Raw genomic sequence first — 17,187 nt, 5'->3', positions numbered from 1 at the left:
ATTATTTCCAATACACTTGAACCATGAATTTTCTTTTGCCTTGATACTTTTATAGAATACAAGAGAATGCATAGGACGTCATAGTGCGGATTTTGGTGAGCAATTGCGAAAGGAAAACAACGTAGCACTAATTATCGATGGTCAGACACTAAAATATGCCGTAAGTTGCGATTTACGACGCGATTTTCTTGACTTGTGCATTTCCTGTCGTGTCGTTATTTGCTGTCGTGTGTCACCAATGCAAAAGGCTGAGGTAATTTTCTAAAATATGTAATAATAGTGTGTGTAAATACTTAGGTGACATCAACTTATTTATGTCGCAGGTTGTTGATTTGGTGGCGTCAAATACTAACAATGTGACGCTGGCCATAGGAGATGGTGCCAATGACGTTGCGATGATTCAGAAAGCGCACGTTGGTGTCGGTATTTCGGGTGTTGAGGGACTTCAGGCCGCTTGTGCATCAGATTATTCAATAGCACAGGTAAATTATTCATTGTCTAATTTGTCCCTTTGTGTAGACTAAAAAATGTACAATTGCATAACTTTTGAAAGAATTTATTAATAGTATTAAAACTATTTTTAACTAAATTATGGAAATGAAATATTTAGAAAATGTACTTCCTGTACTTCATTTAGCTCTAAAGCATCTGTTGATATTTTGTGCATTTATGCAGATTGAACGAAAATTCCGTGAAGGAAATGGGAAAATATCCACACTGAGAGAAATCCGAAAAAGTTAAAATAACATTCCGGAAATGTTAATTTTACCCTGCAGTATTGATCCGAAATCGGTGTAAATATTACCCTTTTTAGGTGTATTAGGGGTTAAAGTTACCCTTTTTCATGTTAATTTTACCCTTAAAAAGGTGTAAAATTAACATTAAAAATATTGATATATTTTTACACCTGAAATGTGTTAAATTTCTGAGGAAAAATGTTAATCGCACCCTCTTTTTTTTCTCAGTGCATAACTGATTTTATTCTGCTAAATGATCCCCTATTATTGCTGCAATTCACTTAGTTTAATAAATGATTCCAAAAATTAATCCATTGCTGAAGCGTGTTTCTGAAAGTTCTGCAAAATATACCTCTACAGCAGAATTATTGCTTCTTTATTCAACAATATATGCTTTCCATGGACGAATTGTTACTTGTTTCAGGTCAAACATAAAGTCGTTGGAAGCCAAATCAAGCGAATTAAATTTTAAATTTGTATTAGAGCAAATATATGTTAAAGATTGTTATAGGTCAAAAAGAATAAAACACAGCACCTGTAAAAAAATTTAACATGTTAAAAAAATATATTTAAATCAATCTCTTGAGTATACAAAAATACAACATTTAAACATTTAAATATTATGACTATATCGAAGAGTTTAAATTATTTTTTATTATGTTTAAAAAAAATAGAAAATATAGTGTACATATTCGCCTTTTTGACCCATGTAACGTAATTACCGAAAAATGGGGAAAATATCAAGGACTCGAGGAGCTATCGTCCTATTTTTCTTTTGTATCGTCTTTGAGAACATACTGCTACAATGGATTGCAATTGCCGTTCTGGAAAATACAGTTCTAGTCGAGTATTTAATCTCACTCAGTAGGATAACTGTACCAAATTTCGGACAGCTTGCAATTTCGGCCACATCTTTTGTTCTTCAAATCTCCTTGAATTTTTAGTTTTTTTCCGTACTCTAGAGATTATACAATGCAAAAAACGTCGCTTCAACGAACAACATGATGGGAAAAAGTCTTTGGAAGCATTCCGGAAGGGCAAGGATCTATGAGAATCAAGGTGTCCGAAATATTACTCAAAGCCGTATCTATATTTTTATTCATTTTAAAATGTACTAACTCTCTCTATCAGGTAAGACCGTCTCAAGACGGTCTTAACAGAAATCACATTTACTGCGATAAAAATTTTTTATTTATTTAAAAGTGCTATAGTGTCCTTGATAATAGTCTTACTAACATCTTTTGAAAGTTTGAACTCATTTTGACTCTTTGTTTAGTTGCTATCCCGAGTTTTGTGCGACATGTCAGAGAAAAGGCAACAAAAATATTTGTGCAAAAAACTCTTTTCCAATTTCCATAAAAATACCGATTTAAAGTTATCTGACTAATATAAATTTATTTTTTACTGAAATATATGTCATTCTACTTTGTGTATTTTATTTAAAAAAAATACCAATTTAACCCTTTAAGGACGAGAAGCTTTCCGCTGAGCGAAATCAACGAAATCAAGTTTCCCTCGATATTTTAGCCTAAAAATAAGAGATTTACGGTCAAAAAGAAATTTTACCATCCCTAGGAGTCCTGGAAAACTATGGGTCATATATGACCCAATCGTCCTTAAAGGTAAAAAAGCACAAAATTTTCCAAACGACTAGTTTACTCGTTTGCTCTTAGAAAAACAATGTTTTCTAGGATAATTATGATCCAATAAAGTCGAAAAAACCATCCATTCTTCATTATCTCTTTTAGTTTAGGCGCTAGGTGAGAAAATATAAAAATTTTTTGAAACTCTTTTTGCTTCTAAAATTCACATTTTTAGTTTTTTCAAATTTTTTAAATAAAATATACGAAGTAGAACGACATATCTTTCAGTAAAAAATAAATTTATTTTAGTCAGATAACTTTAAATCGGTATTTTTATGGAAATTGGAAATGAGTTTTTTTGCACAAATATTTTTTGTTGCTTTTTCTCTGACCTGTCACACAAAACTGGGAATAGCAACAAAACGAAGAGTCAAAATGAGTTCAAACTTTCAAGAGATGTTTATAAGACTATAACCGAGGACACTATAGCACTTTTAAATAAATAAAACCTTTATTGTCGCTGTAAATGTGATTTTTGTGAAGACCGCCTGGAGGCGGTCTAACCCGTTAGAGGGTTAATAGATAAAAATATTATTTTTGCTTTTTCTCAAACCTGAATATAGTAATATTATATTACTGTAGTAACTATATTACGAAAATAAAAATAAAAATATTATTTTAAGTGGATTATGCCCGACGCACAATAACTTTTGTTTGTAAATATGTTTTCAAAATTTCCTATGAGAGTAAGCGAGATGACTAGATCTAGATCTCACTCACTCTCATTGAAATGTCAAAAACATGTTTACAAAACAAAAGTTATTGTGCGTTGAGCATTAGTCATAAACGATCCAGATAGCGAAGTGCCCGGACTAGCACACTTGACTATAGGCTCCTTCGGGAACTGGGCAAACAGTCAGTCTGAAACTCGTATTATGGTATTTGATATTCTTTACATACGACCTCGGAATACTTTTAAATCGGAATCCAAAATTCAACTCACAATCAAATTTTCACGTACCCCCTGAGACAGAAGCACTACGAAGTTGCCTGTAAAGAATCTAAGTTACCATAAGATAATCTGGGCTTATCATTGGTTTTATGATCCTAAAAGTTCTATTGTAAATTTTATAGTCGTAATGAAAGTTCGACTTTCTTCCTGTAGTTCGCACTAGAATTAATTTAATACGAACTATGTTAAAAACTCGAGTTTTATTTCCATTTTACAACGCATTTCTTTATTCACTTTCTTTATGATTGATTTATATGGATTCCACCCCGTTTGTTTTGCGATGCGTGCAAATCTTTTTCAATGTTGGCGACTGAGACTGGTCATGAAGGGTGTTGGAAATGGGATGACGGTGTGTTTGGTAATGATAAATGAAGGAGTGGGTGCAGAGTTTCACAAGTCAAGCATCATACGTAATTTATTATACGATTTTTTATTATTATTTTTTTCTCTGTTGAGAGTAATTTAGTCGCATTTTATCAGTGAACTTTTTTTTTTAATTATTAGCTGTAAAATATATAAAAGAAGATAATAATAAAATTGAAAAACTCTAAAAATAAACAGTTCGAGAAAAATTTTTCGTGGGAACTGACCAGTAATATTAAGACGGCGACGGCCGCAATCTTTTTTTTTAAGAAGATCGTTAGCAATAATAAAGTAATTTATAGATTTTGGCACAGAAAAATTTTAAATTTATATTAAAGATTGTAGAAAATGCAATCTACAGTTTTTTTTTATTATTATTTTCTTATAATCAATACTCAGGGTTTTTGTAACGAGAAATAACACTAACCAAGCAAAAACTTTCTATAGTTTCGATACCTCGTGCGTCTGCTTCTGGTTCATGGTGCATGGAACTACAGTCGAATGTGCAAGTTGATTTTGTACAGCTTCTACAAAAATGTATGTCTCTATGTCATCGAACTGTGGTTTGCAATCTATTCAGGATGGTGAGCTTTTTACATATTCTTTTTACAATTGATTTTACTTTGCACGATATCTATTGGTATGTTTTATATTTTGTTCTAAAGGTCAGGACAAATCCTGTTTGAACGTTGGACTATTGGTCTCTACAATGTTGTCTTCACAGCCCTTCCTCCATTTGCAATGGGAATTTTCGACAAAGTGTGTTCTGCGGAGATAATGATAAAATATCCAGCACTGTATACATCCCAAAATGCCCAACTTCTCAATGTTCGTGTCTTCTGGATATGGATTGGCAATGCTGTACTCCACTCCATCTTTTTGTACTGGATGCCAATGTTTTCCTACAATTATGAAAATGTCTGGAAGAATGGGCACAATGGAGGATTCCTGGTATTAGGAAATATGGTCTACACGGTAAGAACTCTTTATAATCTTTTTTTGTTTTTTCTTTTAAGAAATAATAGCAGTACTTCACTTTCCTGGAACAGTTTTCAATAATTATGATTATATTCGCACTATTACACTGGGAGAAATCCGAAAAAGTTAAAATAACATTCCGGAAATGTTAATTTTACCCTGCATTATTGATCCGAAATCAGTGTAAATATTACCCTTTTTAGGTGTATTAGGGGTTAAAGGTACCCTTTTTCATGTTAATTTTACCCTTAATAAGGTGTAAAATTAACATTAAAAAATGTTGATATATTTTTGCACCTAAAAAGTGTTAAAGTTATGAGGGAGAAAAGTTAATCGCACCCTCTTTTTTCTCAGTGTAGGACTATTAAGGATATTTTAATAAGCTCCGCCCATAAATAATTTTAAGCTACACCGCCTTAAGAAGTTATGACAAAAAAATTGAAATTGACAAATTTTCAGTATTAGAGAATGCTACAATATCGCCCAAGTAAATCAGAAATTGGATCACTGGTCAAATTTTTCAATATGTCGGGAATTTCTAACGCTTGTATGCTATATTAACAAAAGTGGGCGTGGCTTCAGAGGAAGCGTAGCAATACTAAATATTTGCATGCTTCTTCCATTTCCACCAAGAAATAGAAGGGAATAAATGTTTAGGGTCAGTATTCTGGGAAAACGCCCAGTAAAGTATTCAATTGTTTAAATAATTGAAAAAGGACATGTTAAAAATCTTATTTGGTTTGAAATATAAAAAAGAAATGAAATTACCAGTAAAATTGCTAAAAATAACTTACGGCCAATAAAAAAACATTTGATCAGTAAAAAATAGGTTTAATAATATTGAAAAATAAGTGCAATACAACAAAATTTGTTTGGTCATTTAAAAAACTATAATTTTCCATATTTTCTCAGTAAAAATTGATTTTGATTGGTAATGCCTTAGCCACACCTTTTAGATCGGTATAATTTCATGAACTCAAAATTCTCATCCCTTTTTTTCTCACAAGTTTTGCATAAGGATGTCCCCCTCTTCCGGTTTCAAAATTGAACTGAACTAATTTTAATTAGGTGTGATGTTCAAAAGAAGAAGAAGAAGAGTGCGGAAGAGTAGGAAAGACGTATGCAAACCTTTTAAAAAAGAAAGGGATATGAATTTTGACTCTATGAGATTTTCCTAACCTTTAAAGGTATGGCGGAGTCGTAAAAATCATTTTGGTCAACAAGAAATTCGATTTTGTAAAATATTCGATTTCGGTTAGTAAAAAAATTGATTTTGGTCAATTTTTTCTCCGCTGTACCTTTTAAATTTAAAAAATTTCATGTGAGCGAAATTCACATTCCTTTCTTTCTTAAAAGCTTTGCTTTTGCATATGTCTATCCAACTTTTTCGGACTCTTCTTCTTCTTTTGAAAATCATAATGGCTCAGGCGCACCTTTTAAATCAAGAAAATTTCACGAAATCGAAATTCGAATCCTTTCTTTCTTACATGCTTTGCATATGTCTATCTCACTTTTCCACATTCTTCTTCTTCCTTTAATCATCACAACAAATTCAAATTAGTTCAATTGAATTTGGAGAGCGAAAGAATGATACAGATATATGCCAAACGTGTGAGAAAGAAAAGGATGTGAATTTTGATTTCATGAAATTTTCCTGATCTAAAAGATGTGCCGAAGCCATAACAAATTAAATTTAATTCAGTCCAATTTTGAGAGCGAAAGAGTAGGATAGACTTATGCAAATCTGTTAAGAAAAAAAGGGACGCAAATTTTGATTTCATGAAATTATACCGGGCTAAAAAGTGTGACAGAGGCTTAAAAGTCGAATTTCATGAAATTAAAATCTATATCCTTTTTTTCTCAGAAGTTTTGCAAATAGCTGTACTACATTTCCGCATTCGCACTCTTCTTCTTCTTATGAGCGTCACAACGAATTTAATTTAATTCAATCTAATTTTGAGTGTAGGATGGATATGCAAGGCACTTGAGACCAAAATCGATTTTTATTCAAAATTGATAGGATCTGATTTTTGCTGACAAAATTATTTATTACCGCTCGAACACATCCTTTAGATCAAGAAAATTTCATGAAATCATTCACATTCCTGTCTTTCTCCCGCGTTTCGCATAGATTTATCACATTTTGCAAAAGAATGAGATAGACATATACAAAGCGTGTGAGAAATAAAGGAATATGAAGTTCGACTTCAAGGAATTTTCCTGATCTAAAAAGTGTGCCGGAGCCATTACTGACCAAATTGAATTTCTACTTCTTGTTTTAAGTTATTAATGGCTCTGGCACACCTTTTAGATCAGAAAAATTCAGGAAATCAAAATTGAAATCCCTTTTTTTCTCACACGTTTTCCATATGTCTGTCTCATTCTTTCGCATTCCAAATTCGATTGAACTAAATTGAATTTGTTGTAATGTTAAAAGAAGAGTGCGATAGAATGAGATAGACATATGCAATATGTTTTTAGAAAGAAAGAGATGAATTTTGATTTCATGAAATTTTCCAGATCTAAAAGGTGTGCCGTAGCTATTAACTGACCAGTTTGGATTTTTTACTAGTCAAATTTACTATTTTATTAATCAAAAATCAAAACCATTTTCAATGGCTCCGGTACACCTTTTAGATTAGGAAAATTTCATGAAATCAAAATTCACATCACTTTCCTTCTCACATGCTTTGCATATGTGTATCTCATTCTTTTGCAATCTAAATTCGATTGAGCTAAATTGAATTTGAAGTGATGTTTAAAAGAAGAAGAAGAAGAGTGTGAAAGAGAGATAGACATATACAAAGCACGTGAGAAAGAGAGGGATTCAAATTTCGACTTCATGAAATTTTACTGATCTAAAAGGTGTGCCGGATCCGTAATGACTCTGGCACACCTTTTAGATCAGGAAAATTTCATGAAGTAGAAATTCGAAACCCTTTCTTTTTCACATGTTTTGCATATGACTATCTCTTTCTTTCGCATACCAAATTCGATTGAGCTGAATTGAATTTGGAGTGATGTTTAAGAGAAGAAGAAGAGTGCGAAAGAATGAGAAAGACGTATGCAAAACATGTGAGAAAGAAAGGGATTCGAATTTGGACTTCATGAAATTTTACTGATCTAAAAGGTGTACCGGATCCATAATTAACAGATTTGCTTTGTTCTGACCAAATTTCAAATTTTACTTACAATTTTTAACACAATACTGCATAATCTGCTGCAGCGAATATTGCAGTGTGAAGTGGTGAAGTCAACGACTTAATAATTCAATGTTAATTATTTTTCTTGCAGTATGTTGTGGTTACGGTTTGTTTAAAAGCCGGTCTAATTTCCAATTCATGGACTTGGCTTACTCATTGTGCTATATGGGGATCAATTATTCTGTGGTTCTTCTGTATGTTTGTCTATAGGTAAGTGATATTTTGTAGCTTTTTTCTCTTTTGAAGGTTGCCACAATTATATTAATTGCTGTTAAAATTGCAGCAATATTTGGCCGACAATTCCAGTGGGTGCAGTGTTTGTGGGTATGGATAAACTAGTGCTATCATCACCGGTATTCTGGTTCGGGCTGTTTTTGGTCCCCACAACCGCCATACTCTTGGATGTTGTTGTCAAAATGTTTGTATCTAACTTTTTTTTTTATATTTCACTCACGCACCTAATTTTCTTTCCCTTATAATATTCTAATTATGATTCTGTGATATTTCAGCATTCAATGTACCTTATTTAAATCAGTATCTGATGCTATACGAGAGTCGGAAATTAAGAAATATGATCCGAGTCATGTGATAAAAGAACCACGAACTTCGTAAGTTGATTTTACTTTAAGAAAAAAGAGAAAGATAAGATTGAAAATGAAAAAAAAAGAAAATGTATAAAATGCATTTGACAATCAACTTAAAATGCCGAAGATGATGCTTTAATGATGTTTGAAAAAACAACTAAAAACAAAATGCCTAAAAGAATTTCTTTTCTGTGTGTGAAATATGAGAATCTCTTTTGTGATGAACAAATATGCTTTTACCCATTTAGTTATAGGGGAATTTGGGGTACGATGGGACGCTTTTCTTTTTCCAAAACATAACCAACCCAGTTAATCTCCATTATGCATATTTATGGTAATTAATAAATCCTATAAATTGATGAAGAATCTCTTCAGAAGCTTATTCAAATCACCATGCACCAGGGTGTTTCGTTTTTCTTTCATAATTCTTTTTTCTTTTGTTTTTTTTTTTATTTTACTTATCACAGAGAATGAACTGGTTAATTCATTTAGTGAATATTTTGAATTTATTTTTAACAATGAAAAAAATAAACATGCATTTGGAATGAGTTTAGTAGAGAATTAAAAATAAATTATGTGAAATAATAGTAAAGAAGAAAAGAGGAATAATATGGGTTAGTTGGTGATTGTGAGAGTTCTTATAGTGAAGATTATTGGTTCTGTTGTTTTGGTTGAAATATGTTGCTCTCTATATTCCAATTTAAAAGCAATATATATAGCTTTCACCATCTCAAAGTGTGTTTGTCCTTAGTTTTTGCAATAATTTTTAATCAATATTTATTAGTTACTTTAGCCACTTATTTATTTATTTCATTTTTGTTTTGAATTGTTATTACTTATTTTCAGAATAAAATCAATTACCACAGTGAATTTTTTACTTTTTTTATTGCCTCAAATATTTTTTCCAACACGAAATGCATCTCATTGAACTTGACCTTCTTCCAGATTAACAGAAACAGCAAGATTGCTGAGAAATGTGAGAAATGTCTTCAGTCGTCGATCAAATACCAGAGTCAACATGGAATTGGAGCTTTCTCGTAAGTGACTTTTTTATCTGTCTTTTATAAATTTTAAAAAAGGGTGGCAAAACGTACTCAAAAGTTACTTTTGCATGATTTACCGTTTACCGGTAGTCAACCGATTTGAATCGATTCATAAATCACTCAATAGATTCCACAAAATAGTTTGAAGAGTAATAAAAATTATATTCGAACAAAAATTACTTATCGGCATCGGTAAATAACCGGTTCACAACCGATTTGAACCGACTTATAAATCACTCAAAATATTTCCCAAAATACACCTCAGGAGTAATTTAATTGAATTTCGCATAAAAATTATTTATCGGTTATGAACCTGTTCATTACCGGTTCACAACCGATTTGAACCGGCTCAGTTTTGTCGGAAATTCCAAGACCTTTCCAATGACCCAAATATGACCCCATTCGCTTGATAAATGCGCTCTCTAGTGTCTTTTTATTCTTTGACCTTGAAAAACCGTTATTAGGAATGATTCTAAGGTATTTTAGTCTAAGTCAATTTTAGTCTATAATTTAATTTCGAATAAAAATTAGTTATCGGTTATGAATCGGTTCATAACCGATGCAGAACCGATTGGAATTCGTTCAGTTTCATTGTAAATTCCAAAACCGTTCCAACGAGCCCAAATACGACCCCATTCGCTTGATAACCTGGATAACTGAGCGAAATCCGAAAAAGTTAAAATAACATTCCGGAAATGGTAATTTTACCTTGCAGTATTGATCCGAAGTCGGTGTAAATATTATGCTTTTTAGATGTATTAGTGGTTAAAGTTACCCTTTTTTATGTTATTTTTACCCTTAAAAAGGTGTAAAATTAACATTTAAAAATGTTGATATATTGTTTTACCTATAAAAAGTGTTAAAGTTATGAGGAAAAAAAGGCAATCTCACCCCGTTTTTTTCTCAGTGTAGGTGGCGTTCAATTTTTATTGACAAAATTGAAAGTAATGCCCAGTTTCTACTGGATATCTCCCTCTTGTGCAAACTTTATCAGTTGAGCAGTTGTCTACAGAGACAATTAAACCATCAATGTCTTGGGAATCAATAATTTCTTCTCCAGAGGATATTCGACCTTTGCTCAATCCCGTTAAAAACTATTTTCTCGAAAATTTCTCGAGCAATATCCTTTACAATACTCACAAGTTCTCCAGAACAGGCAAGGAGAGAGCTTATTCAGAGAAATAAGGAAAGAACATGTGCCGCGCAGTTGTCGTAAAATCAAACAGGAATCCGTCAATGAGTTCAAATTAAATTCGCAAGAAAATTTACTCGCCTGCGGAATTTGATGATGATGATTGATGACTCTACTGTACAAATAAAATTGATATTAATTTCTAAGGATGAAATAAAAGATTAAACATTTTTATTTTTATTAGAAATAATTTTAATTTAGTATTTAAAATTAATTAACGTGCTCCAATAATGCAAATTATGCGAGAAAAAATGCGTCTCAAACATCCCCTTTTGCGTCCCTTACTGCCTCACAGAGAGAGCAGTAGCAATTTCGGTTCCAACACTGAGAGAAATCCGAAAAAGTTAAAATAACATTCCGGAAATGTTTATTTTACCCTGCAGTATTGATCCGAAATCGGTGTAAATATTACCCTTTTTAGGTGTATTAGGGGTTAAAGTTACCCTTTTTCATGTTAATTTTACCCTTAAAAGGGTGTAAAATTAAAATTAAAAATGTTGATATATTTTTACACCTGAAAAGTGTTAAAATTATGAGGAAAAAAAGTTAATCGCACCTTCTTTTTATCTCAGTGAATGGGTTATGGACCTAAGTTATTTTATGCGACTTTTTGACTGATTTATTCAGTTCAAATCGGTTATGATGAACTATGATGTCTAATAAAATATGTTTGCGTTTTCCTTTCAGATGGATATGCATTTTCACAAGAAGAGGGTGGATCTGTGACTCAGACGGATATTATCCGGGCCTATGACACAAATTTGCCCAAACCGGAGGGAAATTGAAATGAGATTTGCTAAGAGCAACATGGATTTTTGGTATGTTTTTGTCTTAACTACAAGATTGTTCAAATGCCAATATAGAATGTTGATGAGCACTACTCATTAAGAGATTCAATTGTCTTACCAGTGCCACGATACAATTTTACAAATAATTCACAGTAGAATATATTGCAGATGAACGATATTATCAAGAGCATTTTGTTGTTGAATACCTTTGAGTTTATGATGCTTAAAGTGCACGACAAATCATATTGAAAGAAGAATATTGTTGAGGAACTGTTTTAAAATTCCATTTTGATTATCTAACAGTGGATTTTCAATATGAATTACTAACTGTTTCTTGATAAAATATTAATTTTCTAGCAAGGTTTATAATATGTATAATACCTTGCTTCTATAAAATGCCAAAAAAAAATATCATAAGAAAATCCAATGAGATTCAGACCAAGATAAAGTAATTCGAGAGGACATTGAAATCAGCCTTTAAATTTACATAATATTTACATAAATAAAAACCAAGTGTTTACATAATAAAAAAAGAACTCCATGATACGTTACTGTCTGTCTATATATTTGGACTCTGGACAATGATAGATCTGAATAGGTAGAAAAAAAGTTATGTAAAAATTGAATGTTTAAATATAAATTTTAAATGTTGTGAGGAAAACAAAAATTACTATACTTATAAAAGATTAAAATATAAGTAAAAAAAATCAGCACGAATTACTAGTCAAACAAATTTTCCAAGAATTAATTTTTATTTGAACTCTATCACTTTTACGAACACAATCCGTTCATCAAAAGACAGAGAAAAAATAATAAAAATTTTCAGTGATTCTTCTGCAATTAGTTGCATTAAAATTAAATAAAATTAGACATTTAGTAAAAAAAAAAAGACAAGAACACTTCTTAGGAGGACTGTGTGTGATTTTTCGGCATTGGGAGTCAAGTGCCCTTAAAGAAAATTTACTCTTTTCCGTCTATTACACTTTTACGATTTTAACAAATTCACGGAAATTTGTAATGGAATTCGATGCACTTTAAACGAAAAGAAATCAAATTTTATCACTTTAGGAAGAATGAAATTAAATTGAATTTTAGACATAAAAGTTTTCTTAGAAGTGTCTATCTTTAAATTAGAAAAAAAAGTATATTTATGAATTTAAGAGTGACCTTTTCGAATATTAGTTTTGTTCTAACTAAACAACAATTAAACAGTTAACGATTAAGGAACTACTCTTAACAGAATGAAGAAAAGTCTTAACAATTGTTCGTAACACAATCTATCTTTTAAAGTTTTTACTAATGAAAGGAGAAATCATAACATTAAAAAATTACAAAGCGAAAGGTAATTTTAAAAGACTGTATCGAAAATTAAACAGATAAAACAGATGAATTGTTATAAAATGTATTGTGTAATACGATTTTTGATTTCGACTTCCTAATACTCTAAGCGGTATTAATTTTATTGGGATCAAAAAAGAAAAGTTCAAAATTATTTTAATATTTACGTGAGTTATTTATTAATTAACTCCAAATTGACCTTATAATCCTGTTGCCAAGCTACATGAACAACTTTAACAAACAAAAAAAGGATCACCGAGAATTATTTGAAAAGCTTTAATATTTTAAAAAGACAAAATAAAACCAATTAAAATGTCCGAGAAACTTATCTGGGTATCCAGGTACGTGATCCTCAGGGATGCAAGTTGATTGAATATAAAGGGTTTTCTTAAGATTATTGATTCTCTTATTAGCCAATCTTTAGAGCTGCGTGATTTATATAGCAGGGCCAGGTCTTAGTTGGAACGTCCACTCCTTTTTATAGAAATGATTTCATACCCACGGCTTTGTAGCTCTTTCCATAACGATTTTATGATAACACGTTGGCATTCATTTTGACAACAACAGCTCGAACTAACTCAAGCGGTGGTAATTTACCTCTGGTGACCATTCAAATATCTAAATAAAGGATCGTACTACCTTTTTCTTAGAAAAACCCGAATTTCTCAACTGGAAATTGAGCAATTCATCTGTTGTCTTCTGGCATCTCATCACCCTTAAGGCTGGCGATGATGCATTTTTTTCAACTTCCACCATAGGGTTTCGCAAGTCTACTATCGTATTCTAACGATAACCACTTACACCTTTCCAGCCATTGCGCAATAATGCTATCGCATTGCAAATTTAAAAAAAATCGCAAATGCTTCTATGCGCCTTTACACAATAAATTGAGCGATCTGAAAGTTATCGATATATCTAATTGATTAAACAACAATAGACGAAAACATGTATAGAAGTGACTGTCGAAATATATTTCAATGATTGATTTGATGGCTTCGAAAAACAGGTCGAAAAAAATTTTTTTTAATACGGTCTTGTAAAATACTTTAACCCATTCCTTACCATGGTATTATACATCATACGCAAATTGATTGATTTTAGATGATTTATTCCTAGGCAGTTTTCATCCGAATTGCTGTCGGGAATGGATTTTTAGTAACTTTAGTCCTTCAATTACTTGGGAAAAATAGCCCAACAGAGATGGGAATACATTTTGTTGTTCTTTTCTCGATTCGCGGAAGGTCATGCAAAATATTTGCTTGGTCTCTTTCCACCTTCCTGATTTGAATTCTAATTGCCAATTTGTTTTCTTGGATAGTTACTCCATCTAAAGCAATAGAGTTTGTAATAAAATAATGCACAGAATTTAAATTTTGTGTCCACTAAGACGTGTGTTTGACACCGGCTCCTCGCGCCCCCATAATAGATATTTTTTTTCTTTTCAAAAAATTCATCTATTAATCCTATTAATCTATAGGAAACTAATCCCAAAACAAGATGGCTAATTTTCCGGTGATAAGGTGTCTAAGGACGAAATGTTCAGCTGCACTACCTCCGAAACATATCCAAAAATGAACGAAATCGTCAGGGCCAATTTTTTGCAAAATTAGAAAAACCTCATTTTTGCCTATTTTTGGGTGATAGGGAACGCATAAACGGGGAGGGGGGATATGAGCATTCTATCTCTAGTATTTCCGGTACATTGACTGAATGGGTTAAGTAAGGTATTATAGAACCAAAATTCTTATAATCTGCTCATAACGCTCTTGCTTTTGGCACTGAGACCACCAAAAATAAAGTGGTGCTCTTTAAAGGGGCTTAAGACCTTCTACGTGACAGGAAAATGCAGAAATCGCGAATTTTTTACATGAAAATGAAAAGATCGCACGATTTTAAAATTGCAAAATTACGCGCTTTTCTAGATACAGTAAACTCTCTCTCCATGGTGCATATGGGGCAAAATGTCATCCAAATTATCGAGAGATTTGGGCATCAAAATCATTGTAAATTCCGCAAAAAGCACTTAAATATAATGAATCACGATGAAACAAGAGGAACTACAGCGAATTTGAACAAATTTGCTTTAAAATCAAACGAGAAAAATTGTAAACAAAATTTTGCGCCCGATTGAAAAAGAACCGATTGAGTGACAGTCTAATGTATTTTTGATTGATTTTTTTGCATAAAAGGGGTTTCAAAGCGAACTCGTGATTTAGATGCTATACCTCAAAAGTACTTTCGCATCATTTACCGCTTACCGGTACTCAACCGATTTAAATCGATTCATAAATCACTAAATAGATTCCACTAAATAGTTTAAAGAGTAATAAAAATTATATTCAAACAAAAATTACTTATCGGTAAATAACCGGTTCATTACCGGTTCACAACCGATTTCAACCAATTTATAAATCATTCAAAATATTTCCCGTAGGAGTAAATTAATTGAATTTCGTATAAAAATTATTTATCGGTTATGAACCGGTTCATTACCGATCCAAAACCGATTGGAACCGGTTTAGTTTGATAGGAAGTTCCAAGACCTTTCCAATAAGTCCAAACATGATCGCATTCGCTTGATAAATGCGCTCTCTAGTGTATTTTTAACCATTGACCTTGAAAAACTAGGAATGATTCAAATGAGGTATTTTCGTCTAAGGACGAAATGTCCGCCTGGGTAATCTCTAAAACATATCCAAAAATAAATAAAATCGCACGACGCGTTTTCGAGCAATCTTAAAAAAACACGGTTTTGGGGGGATGGAGAAGACATGAGGAGCACGTTAATGGCCCCAGGGTCGACTTATGAGGGGGTCCGCCGAAGATCCCAAATCTCTATCTATAATTGTTTTGTCCTCTAGAGCTAGCAACAACCGTACGGACAGACCGAACAGACGGAAAAACAGCGTGATGTTAAAAAAGAACTCGAAACTTCAGATTTTCGATAATAAAAAATTACAATTCTGTAGGGGAATGTTGGCATGGTTCGCACAGAGTGAACCTTCAAACAACGCAAATTTTCTCTTGGTTTGCAAAAAGCTAGTTCGTCATTTCTTAGCCATAAAATAGATAATTATTAAGATCTTGAGACGAGATAAGAAATGGTAAGTCAGCTCTTTGCAAACAAAAAGAAAATTCGCATCGTTTGAAGGTTCACTCTGGACGAACCATGCCAACATTCCCCTACAAAATAGAGAAGAATATGTAGTTTAAAAAATATCGAATAACTTGTTAAAGTACAGTACAAGAAATTGTTATATTTATAAAGGTAAATCTTATTTCTTGTGCTTAATTTTAAACAATTGATATACTTATAATTTTCTAACATTCTGTTGGTTAATTTTCGATACAGTCTTTACAATACAAAGTTTATGGAATATTTTCAGGAAAAAAAAAAACACTATTATTCCAATTACCAATATCAATCAAGAAAATATCTGTTCCTTGAAAGTAGATCATGCAAAAAAAATATAATGTGATTCTTGTGACACATCATGCAAATGAGAAAAAAATCCTATTTTGAAAGTTTTATCGTAGAACAGAACAGAGAAGAAATTTTTGAAGAAGAATATTTTTTGTGCAATATTGGTGAAATAGAGAGCAACACTGAATAGGATGTGGCGTAATTGTGAAAATTCCCACCTCCTGTTGCATGATCTTATAGAAATCTATAATATATTTTGGTCATAACATTTGTATAATTTGTGAAATTATTCATAACTCATTAATCAATGAATGGATAATGTTGTAGGAGACAAAAAAAAACAAAAATGTATAGTAACTATTCATGTTATCAGTTTAGATGGCCAAATATTGTAACTGTCTCATTGTGAAAATATTATACAGCATTTAAAGGAAATTTCTCATGGAAGTTTCTGATTTGTTTTGAAGAAATGATTTTTTTAGTTTGTATTAAAATCTTGTGATTTGTTTATTTTTGGATTTATTTTTGTTTTTTCTTCTATCTATATTAAATATTTTGGATTGTAGGAGGAAGTGGGGCTACATTGTGCTGGGATTACATTAAAAGCGCTATTTTCGTATATATTTATAAGGGAAGCTAGACTTTAACATAATGCAATTCAGAAAGACAAAACAATTTATCTGAATTAAGTTGTGACTAGTGTTATATCCATGAGGAAATGTGTAATGAAAGTTGAGCAGTCGGGTTTTAAGCGGGAAGTAGAAATAGCGGGAAAGAGTCATCATCAGATGATCTATTCCAGGAGAAGACAAAGAGGCGGATATGGTCATTCAGCCATTGGTGAATAAAGAGTGCAAACGCGGTTGGTTAGTTCCCCCAAATAAAGTCTATTAATTTCCCTCCTAACATTGTGTTTAACTGCGTGCGTGCGTGCAAGGGATA

The 17,187-nt window shown here is 31.9% G+C and overlaps 1 protein-coding gene across 1 annotated transcript in view; it reads left to right on the top strand.

Moving 5' to 3' along the window:
* LOC129799397 (probable phospholipid-transporting ATPase IA) overlaps positions 1–16,763 on the top strand; it is a 48,621-nt gene extending 31,858 nt beyond the window's left edge. Inside the window, exons 9-17 of the mRNA XM_055843242.1 lie at positions 56–253; positions 324–482; positions 4,143–4,279; positions 4,361–4,670; positions 7,968–8,086; positions 8,160–8,294; positions 8,386–8,484; positions 9,406–9,497; positions 11,383–16,763. Of these exons, the coding sequence (XP_055699217.1) occupies positions 56–253; positions 324–482; positions 4,143–4,279; positions 4,361–4,670; positions 7,968–8,086; positions 8,160–8,294; positions 8,386–8,484; positions 9,406–9,497; positions 11,383–11,480 (1,347 nt within the window). The 3' untranslated portion in view covers positions 11,481–16,763. The remainder of the gene's footprint in view (positions 1–55; positions 254–323; positions 483–4,142; positions 4,280–4,360; positions 4,671–7,967; positions 8,087–8,159; positions 8,295–8,385; positions 8,485–9,405; positions 9,498–11,382) is intronic.
* The last annotated feature ends 424 nt before the right edge of the window (positions 16,764–17,187 follow it).

Source organism: Phlebotomus papatasi, chromosome 1 (assembly GCF_024763615.1).
Source record: "Phlebotomus papatasi isolate M1 chromosome 1, Ppap_2.1, whole genome shotgun sequence".
NCBI lineage: Eukaryota > Metazoa > Arthropoda > Insecta > Diptera > Psychodidae > Phlebotomus > Phlebotomus papatasi.
The sequence above is the reverse complement of the archived record's forward strand: the minus strand, read 5'-3'. Positions and strand labels throughout refer to the sequence as shown.